The following is a 24,491-nucleotide window of genomic DNA, read 5'->3' on the forward strand; positions in this document are numbered from 1 at the left end:
AAGGCGTGCCAAGCGCTGCCATTTTGCCTGTGGTGATGAGCTTGCACCGGTCCCAATCCTCAGGCTAGAAAGGCAATGTTCAAGGCAATCTGTATTGTCCACACAGTGCCCCAAAGAAAAGCACCACTATACCTACAAGTTAAATTCAAGCAATACAAACCAAATAGAACACTGTGCTCCAGGCTTGCACCACATATCATAACACTTTCCCATAAGAAATCCATAGGAGGCATTGCTTTCTCAGTACTATCCGCTGGGCTCCGTAACTCACTCACTACCAGCCAGCATTCGAAGCATCCAGCAGCATACACACTTCCAAAGACAATTAAAAGCATTGCTATTTCCAAGATAACTGCACCACCCACATACCAGCAACAAAGCCCAAGAAACAGTTGCAATTCAAGAGCAATCATCAGCTTATAACCCACAAAGTGCAGGGTTGACCTATAGTTTTCTGTGGCATTATTTAGTTATGTACTTGCAAATATACGAGTTATTGCTCACAATAACACAAAAACGATAATACGCTGCAGTCAGCAACAAATTATAACTTATATCTCTTAAATTCACATAAGTTATATCTGCTTCAGGGTTGTCCATCACCAGCACTGTAAAGCCAAAAAAACATGTCATCACCAAATGAGCATGCATGAAATAACTGAAGAGATCTGTTACACATTGCTGGACAGTTTAGAGGGCTATAGATAATACATTCCACCACTGCAGGTTCCAAATTTCTATACAATCTGATTGTTTCTTTACAGCTCACAATGGCAATCAAATATGGGATGGTAATAAAAATGCCCATCCCTACAGATCTCTCTAATTCTCTCTACCTCCAACCATGCCAGCTCAGGACCGCAAATATACACAGCACTTCTCTGAGCTCCTGAGATGTAAGCAACTGTGGAGGGGGATTCTGAGAAGAGGCCTAATGGTTAAGGTTTGGACCTTTAGTGAACTGCCTTTCAAGGGTGTTTTTAGTTTTACTCCTATCCAGTTGGTTATTTTTGTAGGCTGACAGTGATAGGAGAGGATGTGATCCAAAACGGAAATAGTTTTTAGAGATATCTAATGCAGATGTCAAATTAGTTTGGGCGTCAGAGCAGAAGACGAGGCAGTGCAAGGTACATAAAACCTTTGGAAGCGCACAAAATCAGTTGCAATATCATATGTCACTGGTATTTAGAGTGAGAGCAGCCTGTGACTAACAATATATGTTCAAACGCATTTGGAAAAAAGTGGCCAGAAACAGTATTCAAAATAAGGAGACCTATATTGAGTCACACCAAAAAACATGTAGCAACGTTGCTCTCAACAAAGAAGCAAAGAAAAAGCTCTGCAAAAACCCTGCCTCAAAAAAGGAATGTATTCAATGGGAGGTTAGTGTTGGCACACAATCTGTCTTCATATTCATCAATCACTGCATTTGACAGCTGTTTAACCAGGATTTAAAAGAATGAACTTTATTTGCACTCAATCAGTTTAATAAGGCTCTTCAAATATCAAAATGAGCTTAGAAAACAACTTGTAATGGAATGTTTATTACAACCAACACGCATAACATTTTAAAATATATTATACAAGATACACTTCTTTCATTCAAACAAGTAGATGAATAAAGTGTCAAATGCATTTTTCATGTTGATGTTTCATTGTTACAAGTGTTCATAGATATATTGTGTGTTAAATTAGTGAAACAGTATAAAAAGTAGAATTTGTTTGTTACTTAATTCAATTTCTTTAATTTCAAGCAATACATATTTTTACACCTCAATGTTATGTATAAATCATATTTAAAATCATCTGTAAATGTAGCATTTATATACCAAAATAATCTTTCAGTGTCTGACGCATACATAAATATAATTTACTAGTTTATTTTGAAACATTTGCATTGCCATCTCTGAACTTAACAAAAAGGCAATTGCAAAAGTTTGATTTATTTAAATAGGTCATTCTGTCATTAGGAAGGAATGGGCAAAGGTTCAAGATATGTATGATGTCTTTGAATCCTGTCCAGCAGCTGCAGGGCCACAGGTTTAAATTCTGTGCTCCAACACATGTTGTGATATTCTCTAAGATCCTCATCACAATTGCAATCCAATGCAGCGTCATCATCTGTGGTGGCAAATTCAAGACAGGGTTAGTATTTTTTGGTTATGGTTTACTTACTTCCAATGTATATTTACTAACAAAAGAAATTTGAATACAACAATATTAAAATGTTGATTTCCTTAATTTTTATAAATATAAGTAACTAAACTACAGATATTTGATTTACACCATACGTGTCTGGTGTAATTAAACTCCAACTGGTTAAAGAAATGAATTATACTCTAGCAAGCTTCTTTCCAACATTTTGCAAACCATGCACTTTTATGTTGATACCTCTGTTACTTTTATACTTCACACTTAAAATAAATACCTGTTTAGAATTTAGACAGATAACAGATAACCCGATATTGCTTTTTGTTTCCGTATCATGATCCTTACAGCAAGTGCACCAATTATAGCCTGAAAATTATTACAAAAACATTGGAAATAGCGAAACATTAAACACCAAGTTGTAGGAAATTGTGTTACTGGTTGAGGGGGTGAAAAATCCTACTCAAGCAACAACCACCACTAAACCCCAAATTAAACTGAGCTTAACCCTCTGGTAGCTTGGCATAAAAGCAGTCAGGCTTAACTTAACAGTCAGTCAATAGATCTTTATTCGATTCACAGAATCATAAAAGCATTACACAAACAAGGAGATAAAATATAATAAAAGCTATTTACAATGCTGGTGCTAATCCTTCATAAAAATACACCTACCAGCATTTAAAGCCCTGTAATGATACATGGTGGAACATGTTTAGTCCCTAACAAAGACACATAAAATGCTTGTTACTTGCTTGTGGGCTAAGTATCCATATATAAACAGAATTAATTTTCATCGAGAGAAGAGTGCGAGGTAGAAAAAACAAAGTGCAAGGTGCAAAGTGCTTTGTCCTAAGCTTCTATGGTTTAAAAAAGTGTAAACATGACTTCGCTAGGAATTATTGCATTCAGACATAAACTTTAAGTACACACTAAGTACAAATTTTAAAATTATTTAAAAAAAAGAAATTCCACATTTCTCAATAAAATAAATCTAAAATCTGAGTCCCTTTTTAGTCCTAATAAAATAAACTGACAATAAGAATCTACTGGTACCAAATACAATGAGTCTTGATGAATCAGTTTTTAGGATGCGTAGCATTTCAAGGTATTTTCCAACACCTAATTTCCTGGCCAACGGTTTTATCCATTTATTTCTCGGTACTCTGTACACAGGGCAAAAAAATAAAATGTGTGCAACGTCCTCTTTGATCCCTATATTGCATTGGGAGCACCTGTCATCAGCATCCCCTCTCTCGCTCTGGGCAAGCCCCCATTTAGATGTGAAAGACTTAATTTGGAGAGTGCTGTATCTGAATTTAAGGTATAAAACTTTAGCGAGCTGAGGCTCGATCTCATCCAGAAATTGTTCAAAGCAGGGGGTTGTTTTGAACATTATAAATTGAGAGGTGAGGGGGCCAGCATCACAATTCAAAACAACATTGTGCATTATAAAGTTCCAGTAGATACTTTTTATTTCCTGTTTTGAGTCAGAATTGAGCAGATTCGGGTTAGCCCAGAATCTGCTCAAACCCAAGTCCAGCAACCATTTGCGAATGTGTGCCAACCATGGAAAACTAAGGTTGGTGTCTAGGGCCAAAAGTTCAATTAAGGCTTGTCTGTACACGTAGAGTTCCTCTGTCATCCAGATTCTTATCCAGTAAGACAGGGACATCCACACAGCTCTATGGCCCAAGCGTTTTATGCCTAGGTCCATCATGAAGGGGGTTAATGGAGTGTTTTGTGGAAGTGTAGCAAAACTCCTTAGTATCTTGTTTTCCCCCTTGGTTAAAACACTAAGCGGGCCCCCCCCCCCAATAACTCTGAGCCATATAGGGCAGCAGTCTGGGCCCTTGCCCTATAGACTTCCAGTGCTGGGGTGATTGCCCTAGACATGGTTGCGTGCAGTTTTTTTAAAATTAGGACTGAGTTTTGCATTAAAATTGTACTTGATTTGGTGATCTGTGGATTCCAGGAAAGTTTGGAGTCAATGTTCACACCTAGGTAAGTAAAATTAGGAACACACTCTAAGCTCATTCCATTCAAGTTAAGGTTGTGCTTGAAGCATTTATGGGGTCTGATTGACATATATTTAGTCTTTGTGGGATTAATCTCCAGACCTTTTAAAGTGCAATAGTCGTTAAGTGAGTTCAGGAGGTTTTGCAGGCCCTTAGGTGTTTGCGATAATAATATTGTGTCGTCTGCGAATGTTAGAGCACAGACATGGTTCCCCCCCAGCTTCGGGGAATCGTGGTTAGATCTTTGGAGGAACTCCACCATATCATTGACATAAAGGAGGAAGAGTGTCGGTGCCAGGACACATCCCTGGCGCACGCCTCTGTTGACTGGTATTTCTTCGGTGAGTTCACCCGCCTGTCCCCAACGTACTCTAGCGTAATTGTTCTCATGGAGCCTGACCAGCTGTATTAAGATATTTTTGGGAACTCCCTGTTGGAGCAGATTTGACCACAAAAGCTCTCTGGGAATTGAATCGAAAGCGGCCTTTAAGTCTATAAAGGCCACATATAAATGACCGTCTCTTAGCCTGGTATATTTCCAGGCTACTACTATCAGACGAAACACCTGATCTATGGTGCTTGTCCGTTCCCTAAAGCCTGCTTGATAGGTGGAAATGATGTTGTTTGCAAATATCCAGGCTTTTAATTTTCCCAGAATTTGTTTTGCATAGAGTTTTTGTAGTATGTCCAACAAGCTGATAGGCCTGTAATTAGCCGGGTCGTCTCTACCACCCTTTTTATAGATTGGGACAATCTCTGCTCCCTTCCAGGAATCAGGAATTGGCTGGCCTCCTGCAATTGCATTACTTAACAAATTGATGTATGGAACCCATACATCTGGTGCATGTTTAAAAAGGTCACCTGGTATTTTGTCAGGATCCGGGGCTTTTGAAGATTTTGTTGAGTCCAAAGCCAGTCTAGTTTCTTCGATGGTGAAGCACAATGGGGCAATCGTGGTTAGTGCTATAAGACTACCAATGGCACTGCTATGACCGTCCGTCATAGGAACTTGGGAAGCGTATAAATGAGCAAAATGTCTATGCCATGTGCCTGGGTCCAGGTTGAGGTCAAGAGCCGGGGTACCTGGATTCTTACTCTTAGCGATAATTCGCCAAAATGCTGATTGATCGCCCAGTTTTGCTGCTTTTAGTAGTTCTCCCCAACTCAAGTCTTCCCAACTCCTACGCGCTGCGTTCAAGATTTTGTTATATAATTTCCTTGCATCTCTAATGAGCAAAGGATCCTTTGTGTGGAGTGCCTTCATTAGAAGTTGTTTTTTTTCTGCACAATCGTTGTCGAACCAGGGATTAGATTTCATCACCTTAAGAGGGTTTTTTAGTTTAGCAAGCCCAGGTTTTGTCAAATCTGGTTCGATTCTTTTTACCAGTTCCAAGTGGGTCTGTGTTATCAGAATAGACCCTGGGGGTTCATTTAAATGCAACGACATAAGATCACTGAAACTATTGTAAATATGAGTGAGTGATTCAGTGTTCCCCATTATAGACGGCCATTTCACCGCCCTTCTGTTGTTACTCACAATGGGCTGGATTATTTCGTGGCCAGATCCCAGTTGGGTCGTTAGATGTTTTTGAAAAGATACTTCTGCGAGATCTAGGCAGAGTGGGAAGTGGTCACTTTCTCTTCTAGCGTCTATTTTGAAGTCTTTAACATAGGCCCAATAAGCTGCGCTTAGCATAATATAGTCGATCCTGGATGTTGCGGACCCCCTTGAAAAGGTGTTTGATCCAAGAGGGTCCGAAGGTGTCCTACCGTTACATGATCTCAGGCCATTTGCTATGGTAAAGTTCAATAGCTGTAATGCAGATTGAGAGGTTCTAGAAGGTTTGGGTATACCCAAAATGGGTATGCCCATTGCAGTGTCTTCATCTTCAAAAATTTCTTTCAGGCCTGACAGGGGTTCGTAACAGCAGTTAAAATCACCTCCAATTAGGATGGGGCCAGAGGAGAGTAAGGGGACTAAAACATCTTCCAGTAACTGTACTGTCGTTGATTCTTTTGAGTTGTCTCTAGGCCTAATATATACATTGACTAAGAATAACCTCGTATTGTTTTTAAATTTGAAGCTTAATGCCAAAATGTCCTCTGTGTCTGAGCGTATTATCCCTATTGACGCGTTAATACTATTTGCAACCCAAATAAGGAGGCCTCCTGATGGTCTGCCCCTAGCTGATTGACGTGCCTCTATACTGAATGTTCTATAGCCCGCCTTATGCAGAGGTTCCCTGGCCCACGTTTCTTGAAATAGACAGAGATCAAAGGTGTCTATGTATGCGTGCCAGTCAGGTTCCTGGAATTTCCTTTTTAGGCCGGCTATATTCCAGCATACCATCTTCACGGCGTTTGGGGAGGTATCAGTAAGATGGATACGGTCTACTACAAGTTGAGTTGGCTGGGTATGGTATGATGATAATTCAGAGATGTTGACCAAATTACCCGCCTCCTCTGCAGTAGAACCTAATCCTCCCTCAGGGCAAGTTTTTTCACAATGTGTGTCATTCTCTGGTACAAGGGAAAGTACAGTAGGAATTTGTTGTGCCAAGGCTTTAGGAGATTTTTCCCTTGTTGGCGGGGTACCAGACCACTGTTGAGTCAGTCAGTCCAGATCTTCTAAGTTCGAGAGCCCCCCAATGGTATGGGGTGCTATGTCCCTACCAACTAGACAAGTTCTTTTCTGTCTAATGCCAATACTAGAATTAAAAAAGGAATGGGATCTCAGATTCATAGTTATTAAGTTATCAGCGATATTTTTAGAATGAAAGGTTAACTTAATATCATCTAGGTCACCCTTATCTTGTTGGATCCTTTCAACATTTTTTAGGTCAGGTCTTATTATGGATAGACACTGCCTTTCCTTTCTAATCCAGTGGACTACTTTGTTTAGTAGGGAATCCTTGTCTTCCCTGGTGCCCACCTTCAGTCTTGGGACATTTGTGAGAAATACACAACATAACTCTGGATCCTCCCTTAATACAGAGTGGTTGGCCTGGTCGAGGTGTCGGATTTGTTCTTGCTCGTTGTACATTGTCCCCCTCCAAGAGGATGGACGCAGGGGTCTATCTGTAAGGTGGTTACTCGGGTTTACCTTGGTGTTTCTGGGGTATTTGTTGTTATTATGCTGTACTCTACCCTCATTAATCTCGGGAAGTTGTTGTGTGTTTAGGTTTTTGCACTGTATAAGTTTCTGGCGCTCTAGGTGGCTATTGGATGCTCTAGGCAGGGTTTTTGACATTTGACTACCCCCAGTCCTGGCTGCTAGTTTGGGTTCAGGTGCAACAATTATTCCCGTATTTGGGGATGGGACCCCTTTGTGATGCGATAAGTGGGACGTTAGGGTCTCAAGCATTTTTTTGATTGTCCTAACCTCCTCTTGAAGACCATCAAGTTTGGTGTTTAGGGTTGCCACCAAGCTATAGGTGTCCAATGTTACTGAGTTAATGGATAGCTGTGCCTGGGGATAAGTCCCCGTCACGTCTAGATGGTTGGGAGTTGTTTCAGCACTATTTCTAATAGGGATTCCAGTGGGAGGCACTAAATCATCACAAAGAGGTGCAAATCTATTTGAGCACTCGACTGTGGGGACCTCTCTTCGTATGGGACTATCTGGGTGCCTGATCACTATCTCCGTGGTGTCAGGAATTTCTGGGCCAGATAAGGGCTTTGTGTTGAGCCCCCTACTTTGCATTGGGGATTGGGGGATTAATGGTTGAGATTGTGTCTGTGGGGGACAATGGGGTTCATGTACTACGACAATGGATTCTAGGGACTTTGCCCTTGACACCTTCTCTTTTTTGCTATAGTACGATGAGATTTTATTACCTTTGTTGTTAGCCCCCTTGTCGCTAGATAACATGGACTCTACTTCTTCAATTAAGTTATCAATCTCAGCCAATGTACAATTATTTACGACGGTTTTTGCTTGTTTATGCGTTTTGGCTAATTTCCTTTTCCCAATCATGGGTTCGGTGGCCTTCCGCTTCCCCATCGCAATCCCGTCAATGAAGCAACGCTGTTAACCCCAAAGAATGTGTTCAAAAAGCCAAACTGTCACTATATCATATATATCGGTCTAGAATAAAAGGTCTCGACGATGTATTAGGGGCCCAGTCAGTATATCAGAGCTCAGAATTGCACAGACACCCTGCGAAGGAGTAACTACCTTAATTTCCAGGTCGGAACACTAATACCAATAAGATCACAGTCAATGGTGTACCACAGAACGTAGGTATAACACTCTTCTCTATTTGCTCTTACTTGGAAGGTAAGGGGGATGGCCCAGTCCAGTCTTGTCCGGTCTTTGACGGGCAAGGACGGGCCCGCCCTTGGCCCGGGCTTTGCCCGGGCGCTGCCCGCGCGCGTCCCGCGCTGCGGGAGGCGTGCAGCGTTGAAATAGGCAGGTGACGCCTGCCACTGACGTCACCTGCGGCGCCACTCGGATGAGGCTGGGAGCTGTAGTTCACGTTGGTGCGGCCGTTTCCCTCACGGCGGAGCTAAAGGTTGTGTGGTGAGTGCCCCTTGTAAATAGACCCTTCAGGAAGTAACTGCAGGTCTCTCGTTGGCTCCGTAGCACAGAAAGGGCGATTAGGGTCAAGCCCCTTGCAAACGCGTCCCGCGCTGCGGGAGGCGTGCAGCGTTGAAATAGGCAGGTGACGCCTGCCACTGACGTCACCTGCGGCGCCACTCGGATGAGGCTGGGAGCTGTAGTTCACGTTGGTGCGGCCGTTTCCCTCACGGCGGAGCTAAAGGTTGTGTGGTGAGTGCCCCTTGTAAATAGACCCTTCAGGAAGTAACTGCAGGTCTCTCGTTGGCTCCGTAGCACAGAAAGGGCGATTAGGGTCAAGCCCCTTGCAAACGCGTCCCGCGCTGCGGGAGGCGTGCAGCGTTGAAATAGGCAGGTGACGCCTGCCACTGACGTCACCTGCGGCGCCACTCGGATGAGGCTGGGAGCTGTAGTTCACGTTGGTGCGGCCGTTTCCCTCACGGCGGAGCTAAAGGTTGTGTGGTGAGTGCCCCTTGTAAATAGACCCTTCAGGAAGTAACTGCAGGTCTCTCGTTGGCTCCGTAGCACAGAAAGGGCGATTAGGGTCAAGCCCCTTGCAAACGCGTCCCGCGCTGCGGGAGGCGTGCAGCGTTGAAATAGGCAGGTGACGCCTGCCACTGACGTCACCTGCGGCGCCACTCGGATGAGGCTGGGAGCTGTAGTTCACGTTGGTGCGGCCGTTTCCCTCACGGCGGAGCTAAAGGTTGTGTGGTGAGTGCCCCTTGTAAATAGACCCTTCAGGAAGTAACTGCAGGTCTCTCGTTGGCTCCGTAGCACAGAAAGGGCGATTAGGGTCAAGCCCCTTGCAAACGCGTCCCGCGCTGCGGGAGGCGTGCAGCGTTGAAATAGGCAGGTGACGCCTGCCACTGACGTCACCTGCGGCGCCACTCGGATGAGGCTGGGAGCTGTAGTTCACGTTGGTGCGGCCGTTTCCCTCACGGCGGAGCTAAAGGTTGTGTGGTGAGTGCCCCTTGTAAATAGACCCTTCAGGAAGTAACTGCAGGTCTCTCGTTGGCTCCGTAGCACAGAAAGGGCGATTAGGGTCAAGCCCCTTGCAAACGCGTCCCGCGATGCGGGAGGCGTGCAGCGTTGAAATAGGCAGGTGACGCCTGCCACTGACGTCACCTGCGGCGCCACTCGGATGAGGCTGGGAGCTGTAGTTCACGTTGGTGCGGCCGTTTCCCTCACGGCGGAGCTAAAGGTTGTGTGGTGAGTGCCCCTTGTAAATAGACCCTTCAGGAAGTAACTGCAGGTCTCTCGTTGGCTCCGTAGCACAGAAAGGGCGATTAGGGTCAAGCCCCTTGCAAACGCGTCCCGCGCTGCGGGAGGCGTGCAGCGTTGAAATAGGCAGGTGACGCCTGCCACTGACGTCACCTGCGGCGCCATTCGGATGAGGCTGGGAGCTGTAGTTCACGTTGGTGCGGCCGTTTCCCTCACGGCGGAGCTAAAGGTTGTGTGGTGAGTGCCCCTTGTAAATAGACCCTTCAGGAAGTAACTGCAGGTCTCTCGTTGGCTCCGTAGCACAGAAAGGGCGATTAGGGTCAAGCCCCTTGCAAACGCGTCCATAACAGTAATAAATGGAAAACACAATACAAGAAAAATCCTGCACCAATTTAGAAAAATTGAGTAAAATGTAATACATTATTTGACACCAAAACAATACATATCCAATCAGTAGAACTGGAGATATGCAATTTTACAAGTTTAGGTAAAAATTGTGCTTAAAAGAGCAAAGCCCCAACTGTGGTTGTCTAGTCACGCTGTACAGGAATAAAGTCACAAGTTCAGGCCAACAGTGATGGAGCGCAGGCCGGATACTGGGACCAAGTTAGTCCCTCTGAGAAATGTATCTTAAACCCTGGTTGCCAAGTGCTGCACCACGCAGCGATGGTGCCACGGAGCGATGCGAGGTCGGACTCGAGGATGGGACATGTAACCGTGGTTCCGATGAGCTGCAAGGTCTGCATCAAGGAGCGTCGTGCAGCGGTGGTTCTGATGAGCTGTGATGGCTGCAATGCGGGGTTGTGTCATGGTTGTGTCGCACTTCATTGGTTTTGATGAGGCACTGCAAAGAGAGGTGTGGGATTGTGTTGCACTGCGTTGGTTCTAGTAGAGACCACAGCTGGGCTGGCAGAGCACCTCTATCCCCACTCTCAAGGATTAAGGATTGGAGGGGAGCCACCTGTTGGGCTAGGACTCACAGCAGGCAGAGTCCAGGTTCAGGAGTCAAGATGGTTGGAGCCTTTTTCTTTCCCGAAAGCTCTGATCAGGAGGCTAGCCAACTAGCCCTCTGAGTCACTCTGGTGGTCATGGGTTCAAGATGCAGGTCCAGTCCTATTCACTCAGGTAGCAGGGTAGCCCTTCTTGCAGCAGAGCAGCATGGCAGTCGTCCTTTTGAGTCTTCAAAAGGTTGAGAAGTGTACTGAAGAGTTGGGTCTGAGAGTCCAATATTTATACCTGGTGCCCACTTTTAAGTGGGAGATGCTTCTACAGTCCTCCTCCTACTGAGGTGTCTTGAATATCCTGCCTCCCTGTCCTGGCCCCAGTTTGGCTGGGGACCAAAAAGACTGGTCTGTAACCTTCTGTGAGTGTGCTGAGGCAGAGTCTTTGTGAAGTGCACATGTGTGGTAGGTGGCAGCTTCTCCCCATCATCCAGACAGAGATGGCCCATCCTGACAACACCCATTCCCTCCTTGTCTCACTATCTAGGAGTAATACACAAAGACCAACTGCCAACCTCACCAAGTTATGTGACCCAGGATACAGGCTGCACGCACTAATTGGTTCGGACAAAAAATGGCAACTTTCTAAAAGTGGCATTTTCAGAATTGTGACATAAAATCCAACTTCACCACTACAGAGGGTACATGACTTCCTTACTTGCTCCCAATTGAAAATTATCAGTTATTATATGTAATAATGCAACCCACTGTTATCCTATGGGAGAGGTAGGCCTTAAAGTGGTGAAAAATTGAAGACTTTTTCACTACCAGGACAGGTAAGGTTAAAAGAACATGGCCAACCTTTTAAATACAATGCACACTGCCCTATAGGATGTTTAGGGCCTACCTTAGGTGTGATTTATATGTATCTAAAGGAAGGGTTTTGACCTGGCGAGAGGTTTATTTTGACAGGTGTAAATGACAGTTTATACTGCACGCACAGGCTGCAATGGTAGGCCTGAGACATGTTTTATAGGGCTAGTTAAGTGAGTGGCACAATCAGTCTTGCAGGTACATGTAGTACCACTTTACTAGGGACATACACATGCATTAAAGATGCCATTTGGGAAGCCAATGTTACAATGTTTCAGTACTCTAGCATATGTTAGCAGTGGTAAAGTGTGCAGAGTCCTAATGCCAGCAAAAACAAAGTCATAAAAACAGGAGGATTAAAAGCAAAAATGTTTTGGAAAACCAGACAAAGGATTCCAACACAAGTCCAGTGTTCCCATCAGGAAATCTAATATATATGCAGTGCATCAGTAAATACCAGTGCTGGAAAAACTGACCAATAACTAAACAGACTGAAATATCTGGATAGAGTAACAACATTCTAAAATGCTTCCACACTATGCCTGGCTGAAATTCCATCACAGTTATCACAATCTGCAATACACAGAGCGACATGATGGAGATTGCTGCTGAGAAATTCATAATAATGGTTCAAAGGCAATTACTGATGGTCTCTGCAGCATTTAAGGGAAAGATGGGGTGTAACACAAATGTGTGACATGCAGAACAGGCAGGAGATAATCAAGAGAGCTAAGGCAACAACTTTACATTACAATGCATTAGCAATACGCAACCAAGCCACCTCTCTTATTGCTTGTTGACTATATGCTTGTCTTTTACCCTACACAGTGCTGTGCTGCTTTTTGGCTAGGTTTGCGCTATAGAAATCCCATACACATACATCCATACATTCATCTACTTTATTGACATGCCAATGTAGCATGTGTTATTGCAGAGGGATGAAAAAATCCAATCACCCTTTAAAAGAGAAACTGTAATACATCACATGGTCAATTCAGTGGCTCATATCGACTTTTTAGCCATGGTGCCCCTTCCAAATACAGTAGCAACAGAACATGGAACTTCACATAAGTATGCAGAGCCATGCCACAAAGAGAAGTCCATCACTTATGCTTCTAAACTGCAACTACACAATGAACTGCAGTGAATGCAAAAAACCACAAACTAACAGGATTTCCAGAAGTCAGTGGGTGCATTGATTACTCTTACGTCCAACTCATACAACCCTAGAGTAGGGAGCAAGTTTTCAGAAACTGAAATTGCAACACATAATATATGAACAGGCTGTGCATACTGCAAATTTAACAAGCATTGTCAGGGGGGCGGAGCTTGCCGGCGCCGATGATGGCCGCCTAACAGAAGAGCTCCGCAATAACATTAAAAGATTCGGCAATTATCCGACATTGGCATACGCTATTTACCCCAACATGAGCAGCCCCTAATAGGAGGAAGCACCCGGTACCTGTGTGGTCCTTCATCCCCTGCTTTGGTGTAGCGTGGGAGCCGAGCCGGCGGTGACGCTGCGACGTGTTCCTAGGGCTGCGCATCCCCGGCCTCTTGTAATTTTCAGGCCGCCCGTAAGTTGATGCTGGCTGGGTGAGCGCACCTGAAGGAAGCGGCCGGAGCACTGGAAAGAGTATGACATCGCAGGAGGCTGTGAGACTCAGTCCCCTGCTCTGGTAGGAGAAGTATCTTGCCGGATAGCATGTTATACAGAGCAGTAAGAGGTTTTCAGGTGCGACCGCTGCGTCCCGCTCCTCGCTGAGACTGCCCGGAGGAGGTGGGTGCTGAGTGGGGACAGGAGCCTGCAGGGCGCTTCGGTCTGGTGCACTCTTCCACACGCGCTGTTGACCTCTGCTGTCGGCCCTACCCTGAAGGTGATACACTGCAAAGGCCCGTGGGCAGTGTTACGTGGGGCACGATCCTTACTGCGCAGAGAGAGTTCTGCCATAGCCCTTGTGTGCTGGGCGCCCCTGATGCCTCTGTGACTCCTGGCAATTCCCCGCTGGATTTGATCGCTGGTGGATTGGAGCAGACAGTATTTGCTTGCCAGCACAGGGCAGTAACCTGGCTACTGCAAGCTCCTTCTTTGTACTTCGCTGCCAAGTGGGTCAGTACCACCAGGCCTGCCTGCCTGCCATCACGCTTGGGCGCAACGCGGTGCATAGCCCACATTTGGACTCTTGATCGCTGGTGGATTGGAGCAGACAGTATTTGCTTGCCAGCACGGGGCAGTGACCTGGCTACTGCAAGCTCCTTCTTTGTACTTCGCTGTCAAGTGGGTCAGTACCACCAGGCCTGCCTGCCATTACGCATGGGCGCAACGCGGTGCATAGCCCACATTTGGACTGTTTCGTTATTGGTGAATTGGGCAGTGCTGAGTAGTAGGCTCCATTGCAACGCTTTGAGTGGCGGTCTTGGAGCGGTGTGCAGTGACGCCCTGTGCTGTTCTGCAGACGCTGGAGTCCTAAAGACAGGATAGGCTCCCTGACGGTTCCCGCTGTGCACGCCTTACCCTGTGGTCCCTTGTGGCAACATTGTCCGGTCTGCAGAGTGCCATTCCTGCCTGGGAGCTTGCTACAGCTGACAGCTACTATGGGCCGGACAGACAAAACGCAGCAGAAACTCTCCTTTGATCAGCGCCGGCCCAGGGATCGTGCGCACTCGGCAGGCGATCGTGACGCAAGCGAGGAGCGGTACATGGAAACAACACACAGCAACATTAAGGCCATGCTGACCTCGATGGAAAAGGGGCTACAAAACTCGCTAACTGTTCTGGGCACGAAGATTGACTCCCTCTCCTACCGCATGGACAGGATGTCCGAAAGAGTGGAGAAACATGCGGAATGTCTCGACATGGCTGAACGTCGGATCACAGAGGTGGAGGAAGCGCAGACGGACGTGGAGACACGCCGTAAGCACATGGAGAGGGTGATGCAATCACTACAGGACAAGGCTGAGGACTTAGAAGCGATGTCACGGAGGCGCAACCTACGTATCACGGGCCTGCCAGAAACAACACCCACCGGTAACATGGAAAAATTCGTAGAGGCACTGCTGATACAGCTGCTGGGCAGCGACACTTTTTCGCCCATGTTTGTGGTCGAGCGGGCGCATCGATCCTTAGGTCCACGGCCGGTAGCAGGCGTACCACCGCGGCCCATCATTGCCAAATTGCTTAACTACCACGATCGGGATGCAGCGCTGAGGGTTGCCAGGGAGAAGGAGACATTACACTATGAGGGATCAGTGCTCGCCCTGTATCCTGATTTTACAGCGAAGGTGCAGGAGGCGCGTCGCCAGTTCGCCCCACTCAAAAAACTGCTGAGAGAAAAGAACGTCGACTACGCGATGCTGTATCCGGCCAGACTCCGGGTCAACCATCAAGGCAGATCATTATTTTTCACGGACCCTAAGGCCCTGCAGAAAGCGATCAAAGACTGGTCTAGGGAGGAAAGGAGCAGTCCGGTAAAGTCCGCAGGAGCTGAGGCCGCAGGGGAAACGCTTGATGAGGAGGACTGACCACAAGATTGAACACCGCTCAGATAAGAAACTTGTGTCTTTGGGACTGGGTATTGCTATATAGGGTTAATGAGTCCTCTGGGCCAGGGTGTGGGCTGTGGAACTACTTGAAACTTGAATTTGCTACGATGGGGTACGGATATTTCATAAGTATTTGTTAGCTTTTCGGGCCAATTTTTTTTTTGGGTGTGTGTGCAGATTTGCAGTGTTGGGGTGGGCAAATGATTTGAGTCTTTATTTGGACTGTAAGTAAGTTCATTACTTCGCACGCCAATGGGTATCGTTATTAAGTTGGGAGTTTGTTGTTGCTGCACCCTAGTATGGGAAGTTGGGGGGAGTGTTTAAGATGTGTAGTATGTATGTTTTGTTCCAATGGCACTTTGTTTTTTTTGGGGGGGGGCCTTAATGTGGGTGGTGGGAGGTTGGGGTATGGGACACAAGCAATGTTGTATGCTCGCTATTATTGACTTCGCCTACAGTACAGTTCTATTCAGTTGCATGATTTTCAGCGATGGTGACTTAGTGCAAATTTATGACACAGATGACTGAAGAAGGGCAGGTCCCGGGGGTGGACACACTTAAGACGCTAACACGCAAAGTCCTTGCCTACCTGAAGAGACACTATATAGATGTAGCATTTTTGTAAGAAACGCATCTCCCGCTTACTTTCCCTATGTTACGCAGTAAGGGCCTACTGGGGAGTGTACATGCTGCGGGATTTACCACACATGCGTGTGGAGTCCTTACACGGGTCAATCCTAAGTCAGCCCTGACCATCACACCACTAGTCACCGACACTGTCGGGAGATGTGCACTTACTAGATGTAGAGGGAAGAACATGGATCTGTTGCTGGTCAACATATATGGCCCTAATTTTGACAATCCGGAATTTTTCTCAGAGCTGGCACGTGTGGTTGGTTGTCATGGTGGTATTTACCAACTGTGGGGAGGAGATCTTAAACTGATTCGGGATACCCACTTGGACAGATCGGGGGGCCCTACACGGCGTACTACCGTGGCGGCCAGAGAGTTGGATAGTATTCTGGTTAGGTTTGACCTATGCGAAATTTGGCGTTGGAAGCACCCGCACACGGGAAGTTACACGCACTATTTCGCATATCATAACATTCACACTCGTATAGATTATTTGCCACGCATGCTTTCTAACCACTCTCCGGTTCTCATAGTGTTAGAGACACCCAAAAGACGAATACCCCCATTTACTTGGCAGTTCCCTCCTTACTCTGTTAGATGCAGTGTTTAAGCTATATAGCTCTTCTTCGAAAAGAATGTGGACTCGGTAGAAGACTACCAAATTGTCTGGGAAACCTTTAAGGTATATATCCGGGGGATCACTATTGCAAAGCACTCGGGGGTTCTCCGGTCCATATGCAACAGGCTTCAGGGCCGGGAGAAGAAGATCAAAGATCTAGAAAGCCGACTCCTGCAAAGTACAGAGGAGGAGGTGGCAGGGGAACTTGCAGAGGCACTGGGAGACTATAGTAAGATGGCAGATGATGAGATTAAACCTCTGGGCAAATACGCCACGGCTAGGATGTATGGTGAGAGGGAAAGGCCGGGAGGGGTTTTGGCACAGCTGCTTAAGAATCGGAGGGATGCGCAGCAGACTGTAGAGATTAAATCTGCGGAGGGCACAATACTGTCCGACACCAAAGAGGTAGCGGATAGATTTCGCCAATACTACACAGCACTGTATGCCACCCGCGCTGCTGCTACAGATGCGGATATTATTGACTATTTAGAGCATATCAAGTTGCCTTGGCTGTCTGACATGCACAGAGAATTTCTTATGAGACCTATAGAGAGGGACGAAATATTACTGGCTTTATCTTCCATGCATGCAGGCAGTGCACCGGGCTCTGATGGCCTCACAGTGGCATTCTATAGAACTTTTATTGATCTGCTACTCCCCCATCTTGCTACGCTTTTCGATGATATATGTGTTGCAGGTACTATGCCGCCTACCATGTCGGAGGCTGTGATAATCGCACTTCTCAAACCCGGCAAGGACTCGGACGACTTTGCCTCGTACCGTCCACTGTCCGTGTTAAATGTGGACACTAAATTGTTTGCTAAAATCCTTGCTAACAGGTTAGTTCTGCTGGTCCCACTCTTAGTAGCCCCGGAGCAGGCGGGATTTGTCCCCGGTAGGAACCTCACCTATAACCTACGCACTGTGTTTGGCGCCCTGCAACATATTAAACCGGACACACCAGCAGCGGCGGTCTTTTTAGACATCGAATAAGCGTTCGACTCTGTTGAATGGCCATTCATGTCACATGTCTTATCCAGAATGGGAGTGGGCCCCGTCTTTCTCCAGTTGTTGAACACCTTGTACAGTAAACCTACAGCCCGAAACAAAATAGGCAACATAGTCACAGACCCTATACACATTTCCAGGGGCACTCGGCAAGGTTGCCCCCTGTTGCCATTATTTTATGCCTTGGTGGCCGAACCTTTGGCGTGTGCGCTAAGGGAATATCACCAACACAGGGGTATAAGCTTTCCAAACTATAAAATTATAGTCTCCACTTATGCTGACGACGCATTACTGTATGTTAGACACCCGGAAACTAACCTCTCAGCAGTACTCCGGGATGTAGTGCGATTTGGTGGCCTGTCGGGACTCCACATTAATTGGTCCAAGTCAATTATCTTTCCTCTTATGCCGAATACCTCTCAATTTGAATTAGACTACCCCCTCGTATGGACCACGGATGTGGTGCACTATTTGGGCATACGGGTCCACACGGATTCCGAGACAGTCTTCTGGGTAAATTACGGGACAGCGTTCAGTAAATTATAAGAAGAGATGGAGAGATGGATTAAGCTACCCCTGTCGTTGCTAGGTAGAATATCTATCATGAAAATGGTGGTGTTACCGAGATTGCTATTCTTATTTACGAATATCCCTATGGTGCTCTCGAAGGCCTTTTTTCATCGCCTTAAGACTTTGATGATCCGGTTAGCGTGGGCAGGCAAGCAATCGCGTGTCAGGTGGCAAATCCTAGTTTTGCCTTATTCTATGGGTGGGCTGGGAGCTCCAGACTTTGAATTGTATTACAGAACTGCACAATGTGCACATGTTCACTACTGGATACATGGTTCCCCTGATATACCGCATCTTAGGATAGAAACAGAGGTTGCAGCACCACTGCCACTTCCTGCAATGCTTTTCCAGAATGTAGATCGTAGGACATGTATCCTTGACTCAATTAACTCCACTGCAAATGCCTGGCACCAGCTACTACAGTTGCAGGCAGGTGCTATATTATACTCACCGAAAACTCCTCTGGACTGGTGCACCTGGTTAGCCCCATGTAATGAAAGGGGAGTCAAAAGGGCACTGGGTACGCTGGGAGCCCACTTGGTCGGGGACCTGTTTAAAGGTGGGGTTTGCAAGGTATGGGACGACTTTAGTAATGCTGACCACCACCCTACTGCCCTGACCAGATTCCAATTTCAGAGAACCCGTTTAGCGCTGAGAGATTTGCTAGGGGATGAATACCTTGAGCCCCCGGATGTGTCCACCTTTACGTACATTATTGGTTCTACATCCCCGAAACATGTGGTTGCCAAACTATACAGTATAACCATGGCACACAGGGCGCATCAGTTTACGAATGCCCGTCTTGCGGGGCAGAGTGATCTAGAGATAGCAATAGATGATGACATGTGGACCTATTGCTGTACAATCACGAAATGTATTTCTCTCAACGGCTGACACCGTCTGGTGCACTTTAAATACTTGAATAGAGTATACTACACTCCGGAGAGGCTGCACAGATATGGGTTACGGGATAGTGCAGCATGTGATCGCTGTAGGGAGGATGTGGCTGACTTCCTCCATCTGGCTTGGGGATGCCCAGGCATTTCGTTGTTTTTGGGTGGAGGTGTTTAAGGAATTGAGTGATATCACAAATTTAGTCCTTGAGCCTGACCCGGCACTAGCACTGTTGGGTTATTCTAAACCACTACCCAAGGGGGGGAGGCGTTTGATAGACATGGGGCTACTAATGGCTAAACACAGGGTTGCGATTAATTGGTTTAGGGGTCCTTTACCGACAATCTCGAAGTGGAGAGAGGACATGACATACTGTAGCACGCAGACTGAACGTTATAGTGAACTACTCCCTCCACATAACAGGCCAAATAATTTTTGGGAATTATACACTACTTATCTGCAAAATGCTACTGCTGTTGAGTACGAGTCCCAAGTCCAGGGTTGCATTGAGCCCACCGGTGGTTCTGTACATGATAGTCCTGCTGTTTAAATTACGTTAATCATGCGTTTTGGCAGCTCTCACCTCAGGGGTCTTGTATATTTGTTGATATTGCCTATACCCAAATGCATATGGGTGCTCTTGGTGCGTTACCTGTGTTTCACAATGCCCATCTAGAAGCGCGCTGATGTTAAAATGCATCTGTACACACTGACAACTGAGTGTATTGTCATGAAGCATTGCTGTGTCTTGTTGCTGGTTGTATTAAGAAAATCAATAAATTAAATTAATGTTTTTTAAAAACAAGCATTGTCAAAGACAAACAGTCTCGACTTTAGGCTTTGTCAATGGCTTTTGTCTATGATAAACAGCATCAGAAAAACGTGTGATTATGGATACACATATATGCAAGCACATGTATACATCCTAATGCTAGTGCATATCATGGAGCAATAAATTAAAAAAAATATGTGTAAAAGCTCATGTAAAAGAAAGGAGCCACCCGATAGAAGGATATATATATATAGATAGATAGATATATGGCAAGCATAGACATATTAGAGCAGTATTACATCATTGGACCACATTGTGCATTGGTAAAATACAGTTTATCCATACGTGCATGATACATCTATGCAGAAAGCCTCACACTGTATCTGGAACCGTACCTGGGGTAACTGGTCTGGACATGAAAACAGGATATAACAAATGAGAAGTAAAACGCCCCGCCCAGGCTGCAGAATTACATGGAAATCCGTCAGCCATCTTAGAGTAACCTGGGAGTGTGAATACATGCTGTGTCTCGCTGTCAGGAAGTCAGGCAGAATCAAATGATAGTAATTACCATGAGCATGCTGGCTCAAAGTGGAACCTGAGAACCCAATTTAGTAGTCCATTTAAATCATATTGTAACTCCAGGGTGTCTGCTAATAGCATGATTGCTGCATTGGTACAAGTACCACTATTTTCAATGGAGTTACTATCCAGGGCGAACGGTCCACTGAACTGCAATCCAGGCCCCATATGGAGCCCTGGGTGAGACCCGAGACAAGGGAGACATGTAACCCCAAAATTGAGATTACATAGACAGAGGCTGACATTTTGTCTCGCTATGCTGGATATATATATATATATATATATATATATCTTTTTGATTTTGTTTATTTTCAGACATGTTGCAAATGATCATCTGATGGTTTACTAAGATGCATTTGCAGCGTAAACTATTGTGTCTATGACTGAGTTATAGTTCTGTCACTGCTACATGTCTGCCAGTTTGGACGTCTATGTCACGGTCGATGTGTCTGTTTTCACTGTTTGCAACATCGTATAATTACACCAAGTGAACTGAGCTTCTTACGTGTGACCAAGGCTGTTTATGGCTTATACATGTAGCAGAGAAGTGAAATAAATCTTTCTTGAGTACGAATCAAGTGTGTGCCTTGAGAGTACATTTATCCGAGCATTCGGGGACTTTATGTGGATTTTGCTGCCGGTTGCTCTGCTGGCGTACGTACCACCTCCTAAGTCGGGCTTTGGAGCGTTTACGAAGTGGAGATAGATATATATATATTCACTGAAAAAACCATAGGTTTCACACATGTTATAGTTAGCGGAAATTTTACTGATAAAAAACCAATGAAATTCCCCCGTTATAGTTAGTGCAGGAAACTATAACTCACGCGACCGCAATCTTCTGCTGATGCTAATACTGTATTTAGACACTTATTTGCCCATGTCTTCTTCCATAAATTTTTAGCTATACATATATTACAAATATTTTTTTTTCATAAAGACACATATGTCATCAGCAGAAGATTGCGGTCGCGTGAGTTATAGTTTCCTGCACTAACTATAACGGGGGAATTTCATTGGTTTTTTATCAGTAAAATTTCCGCTAACTATAACATGTGTGAAACCTATGGTTTTTTCAGTGAATTTGCAAGGTTTTTTAAATGCTAATTCCTAACTATAACGTGTGTGAAACCTATGGTTTTTACAGTGAATTTGTACGGTTTTTTAAATGCTAAGTTACTTTACGCCATTCGTGGCGTGCGCGCCCACTTAACGCAGTTCGTTCCGTGCGCGCACGGTGCGCTTCGCGCACCGTGCGCGCACAGTGAGCACGCGGTGCGCTTAGCGCACCGCGCGCCCACTTTACGCAGTTAGTGCCGTGCACGCACGGTGGGCACGCGGTGCGCTATGCGCACCGCGTGCCCACGTTACGCTAGATGGGCCATGTACGCACGATGCGCTTCGCGCACCGTGCGCACATGGAGGACATATTATGCGCTTCCTTGTGATAGGCAATCTGTTGAAATTTCTTTGGAAATGCTGTACGCGTACGGTAAGCGTACGGTAAGCGTAATCGGCGAAATTTTCGAAAAATTAAAAATTACCGTTTTTTGCCTTGGGGGATCTTTGAAGACTCAACTAACATGGTTATGTGCATGGGCGCTGTCTAAACAGCCCCTTTATATGTTTTTGGCATTTGTTTATCAGCTCCCCCCTCAGAGTGCGAGAGAGAAAATGGCGGCCGCCGCTTCCTGGTTTCGACCGATTCGAATGTTTACTAAGATCTAAGGGCCAATCAGAATCGCGCTCGCGCACGCCACCGTACGCGTACGGTAAGCGCACCGTAAGCGCACCGTAAGCTGGCTCAGATATATATATTGATTTAAAGGCTATTTTCTCAGAATCTACTGAACAGATTTACACCAAACCTACAAAAGGCACTTCCTTGACCTGAGGACTACCTCTCTGCCAAATTTCAAGTAATTCTGTTCAGCCGTTCGGGCTGTAGCTGTGTCTAAAGGTCCTATGGAAAAATGCATGGGAAAAACGCGTTTTGGGACCCCCCTTTTATCTCAGCCCCCGCTTGACGAATCCCCCCGAGACTTTCAGGGTAGGAGCGGAGCGTAGCGCCCCACCTATTTTGAAAAATTCGCAAGGATTCGTCGACCGGCGCAAAAGTTATTCAAAATAGAATGTTGCGGATTTCCTATGGAAACGTGGTCCTAACTATAACTACCTACTGGCGACCGCCAGTAGGTAATATATATAAATATATATATTCCCATACGCTGCCACAGTTGAAGGTGCACTCAGTAACAGGCGAACCCAGCCTTGTTGGTAGAGTCCTTTATTCGGCATCAAACTGGCAACAGCGCTGAATATTTCATAAGCCCCAACGCGTTTCGAAGCTCCTTCTGCTCCTTGCTCACGGGGCGGTTACAGCATGCAGACGTAGAGGAAACGAGTCCCGATTTGTCAAATTCTATTCTCCAATCGGCTGACATCATTCTCAGACTTCTGGGACTCGTAGTCCTTCTACCACGATACGACCCATATTGGGTTCTGCCTTCTGTGAAATCATATGATGCCCTTGGATAGGGTCTTCAGTTCAGGGCCAGTGAATATATGCACAAAACCTGTCGCTCTGCAATTCGGCTTCCGTGAATCGCGAAGCCTGCAGCCCACAATTCATCCAAGTGGCGGTGCTACCTTCCCGACCTGGCTCGGCCGGTGATATGTTCCCATACGCTGCCACAGTTGAAGGTGCAAAGGTGCACTCAGTAACAGGCGAACCCAGCCTTGTTGGTAGAGTCCTTTATTCGGCATCAAACTGGCAACAGCGCTGAATATTTCATAAGCCCCAACGCGTTTCGAAGCTCCTTCTGCTCCTTGCTCACGGGGCGGTTACAGCGTGCAGACGTAGAGGAAACGAGTCCCGATTTGTCAAATTCTATTCTCCAATCGGCTGACATCATTCTCAGACTTCTGGGACTCGTAGTCCTTCTACCACGATACGACCCATATTGGGTTCTGCCTTCTGTGAAATCATATCATGCCCTTGGATAGGGCCTTCAGTTCAGGGCCAGTGAATATATGCACAAAACCTGTCGCTCTGCAATTCGGCTTCCGTGAATTGCGAAGCCTGCAGCCCACAATTCATCTAAGTGGTGGTGCTACCTTCCCGACCTGGCTCGGCCGGTAATATGTTCCCATACGCTGCCACAGTTGAAGGTGCACTCAGTAACAGGCGAACCCAGCCTTGTTGGTAGAGTCCTTTATTCGGCATCAAACTGGCAACAGCGCTGAATATTTCATAAGCCCCAACACGTTTCGAGGCTCCTTCTGCTCCTTGCTCACGGGGCGGTTACAGCGTGCAGACGTAGAGGAAACGAGTCCCGATTTGTCAAATTCTATTCTCCAATCGGCTGACATCATTCTCAGACTTCTGGGACTCGTAGTCCTTCTACCACGATACGACCCATATTGGGTTCTGCCTTCTGTGAAATCATATCATGCCCTTGGATAGGGCCTTCAGTTCAGGGCCAGTGAATATATGCACAAAACCTGTCGCTCTGCAATTCGGCTTCCGTGAATCGCGAAGCCTGCAGCCCACAATTCATCCAAGTGGCGGTGCTACCTTCCCGACCTGGCTCGGCCGGTGATATGTTCCCATACGCTGCCACAGTTGAAGGTGCACTCAGTAACAGGCGAACCCAGCCTTGTTGGTAGAGTCCTTTATTCAGCATCAAACTGGCAACAGCGCTGAATATTTCATAAGCCCCAACGTGTTTCAAAGCTCCTTATATATATATTTGTTTTTTTTCACTGAAAAAATCATAGGTTTCAGGGACGTTATAGTTAGCTGGACATTTCACTCTTTCAAAACCATAGAAATTCCACCGTTATAGTTAGTTTAGCTAACTATAACTCGTGCACCCGCAATGCACTGCTCATGACATCACATATTACATCATTCATGACATGGTCACTGATGACATCTCAAATGACATCACTGATGACATCATCCAGTGACTGTGGTGTGTCTGTACATTTTAAATATGATTTATATATATTCCAAGGTGTATTGAAGAATGAGTGGGTGTATAAGTGTCTGGATGGAGGATTTAGTGGGTGCGTGACAGACTGTATAAGTGAGTGATTAAATGTGTCTTAC

General features: G+C 45.9%; 1 protein-coding gene across 2 annotated transcripts in view; it reads right to left on the bottom strand.

Annotated features, from left to right (window-relative positions):
* Positions 1-1,445: 1,445 nt before the first annotated feature.
* Positions 1,446-24,491, bottom strand: part of ARMC2 (armadillo repeat containing 2) — a 486,620-nt gene continuing 463,574 nt past the window's right edge. For both annotated transcript variants that reach the window (XM_085611202.1, XM_085611201.1), the window contains exon 18: positions 1,446-2,121. In XM_085611202.1, the coding sequence (XP_085467328.1) occupies positions 1,967-2,121 (155 nt within the window). In that variant the 3' untranslated portion in view covers positions 1,446-1,966. The remainder of the gene's footprint in view (positions 2,122-24,491) is intronic.

This window comes from Triturus cristatus, chromosome 6, assembly GCF_964204655.1.
Source record: "Triturus cristatus chromosome 6, aTriCri1.1, whole genome shotgun sequence".
NCBI lineage: Eukaryota > Metazoa > Chordata > Amphibia > Caudata > Salamandridae > Triturus > Triturus cristatus.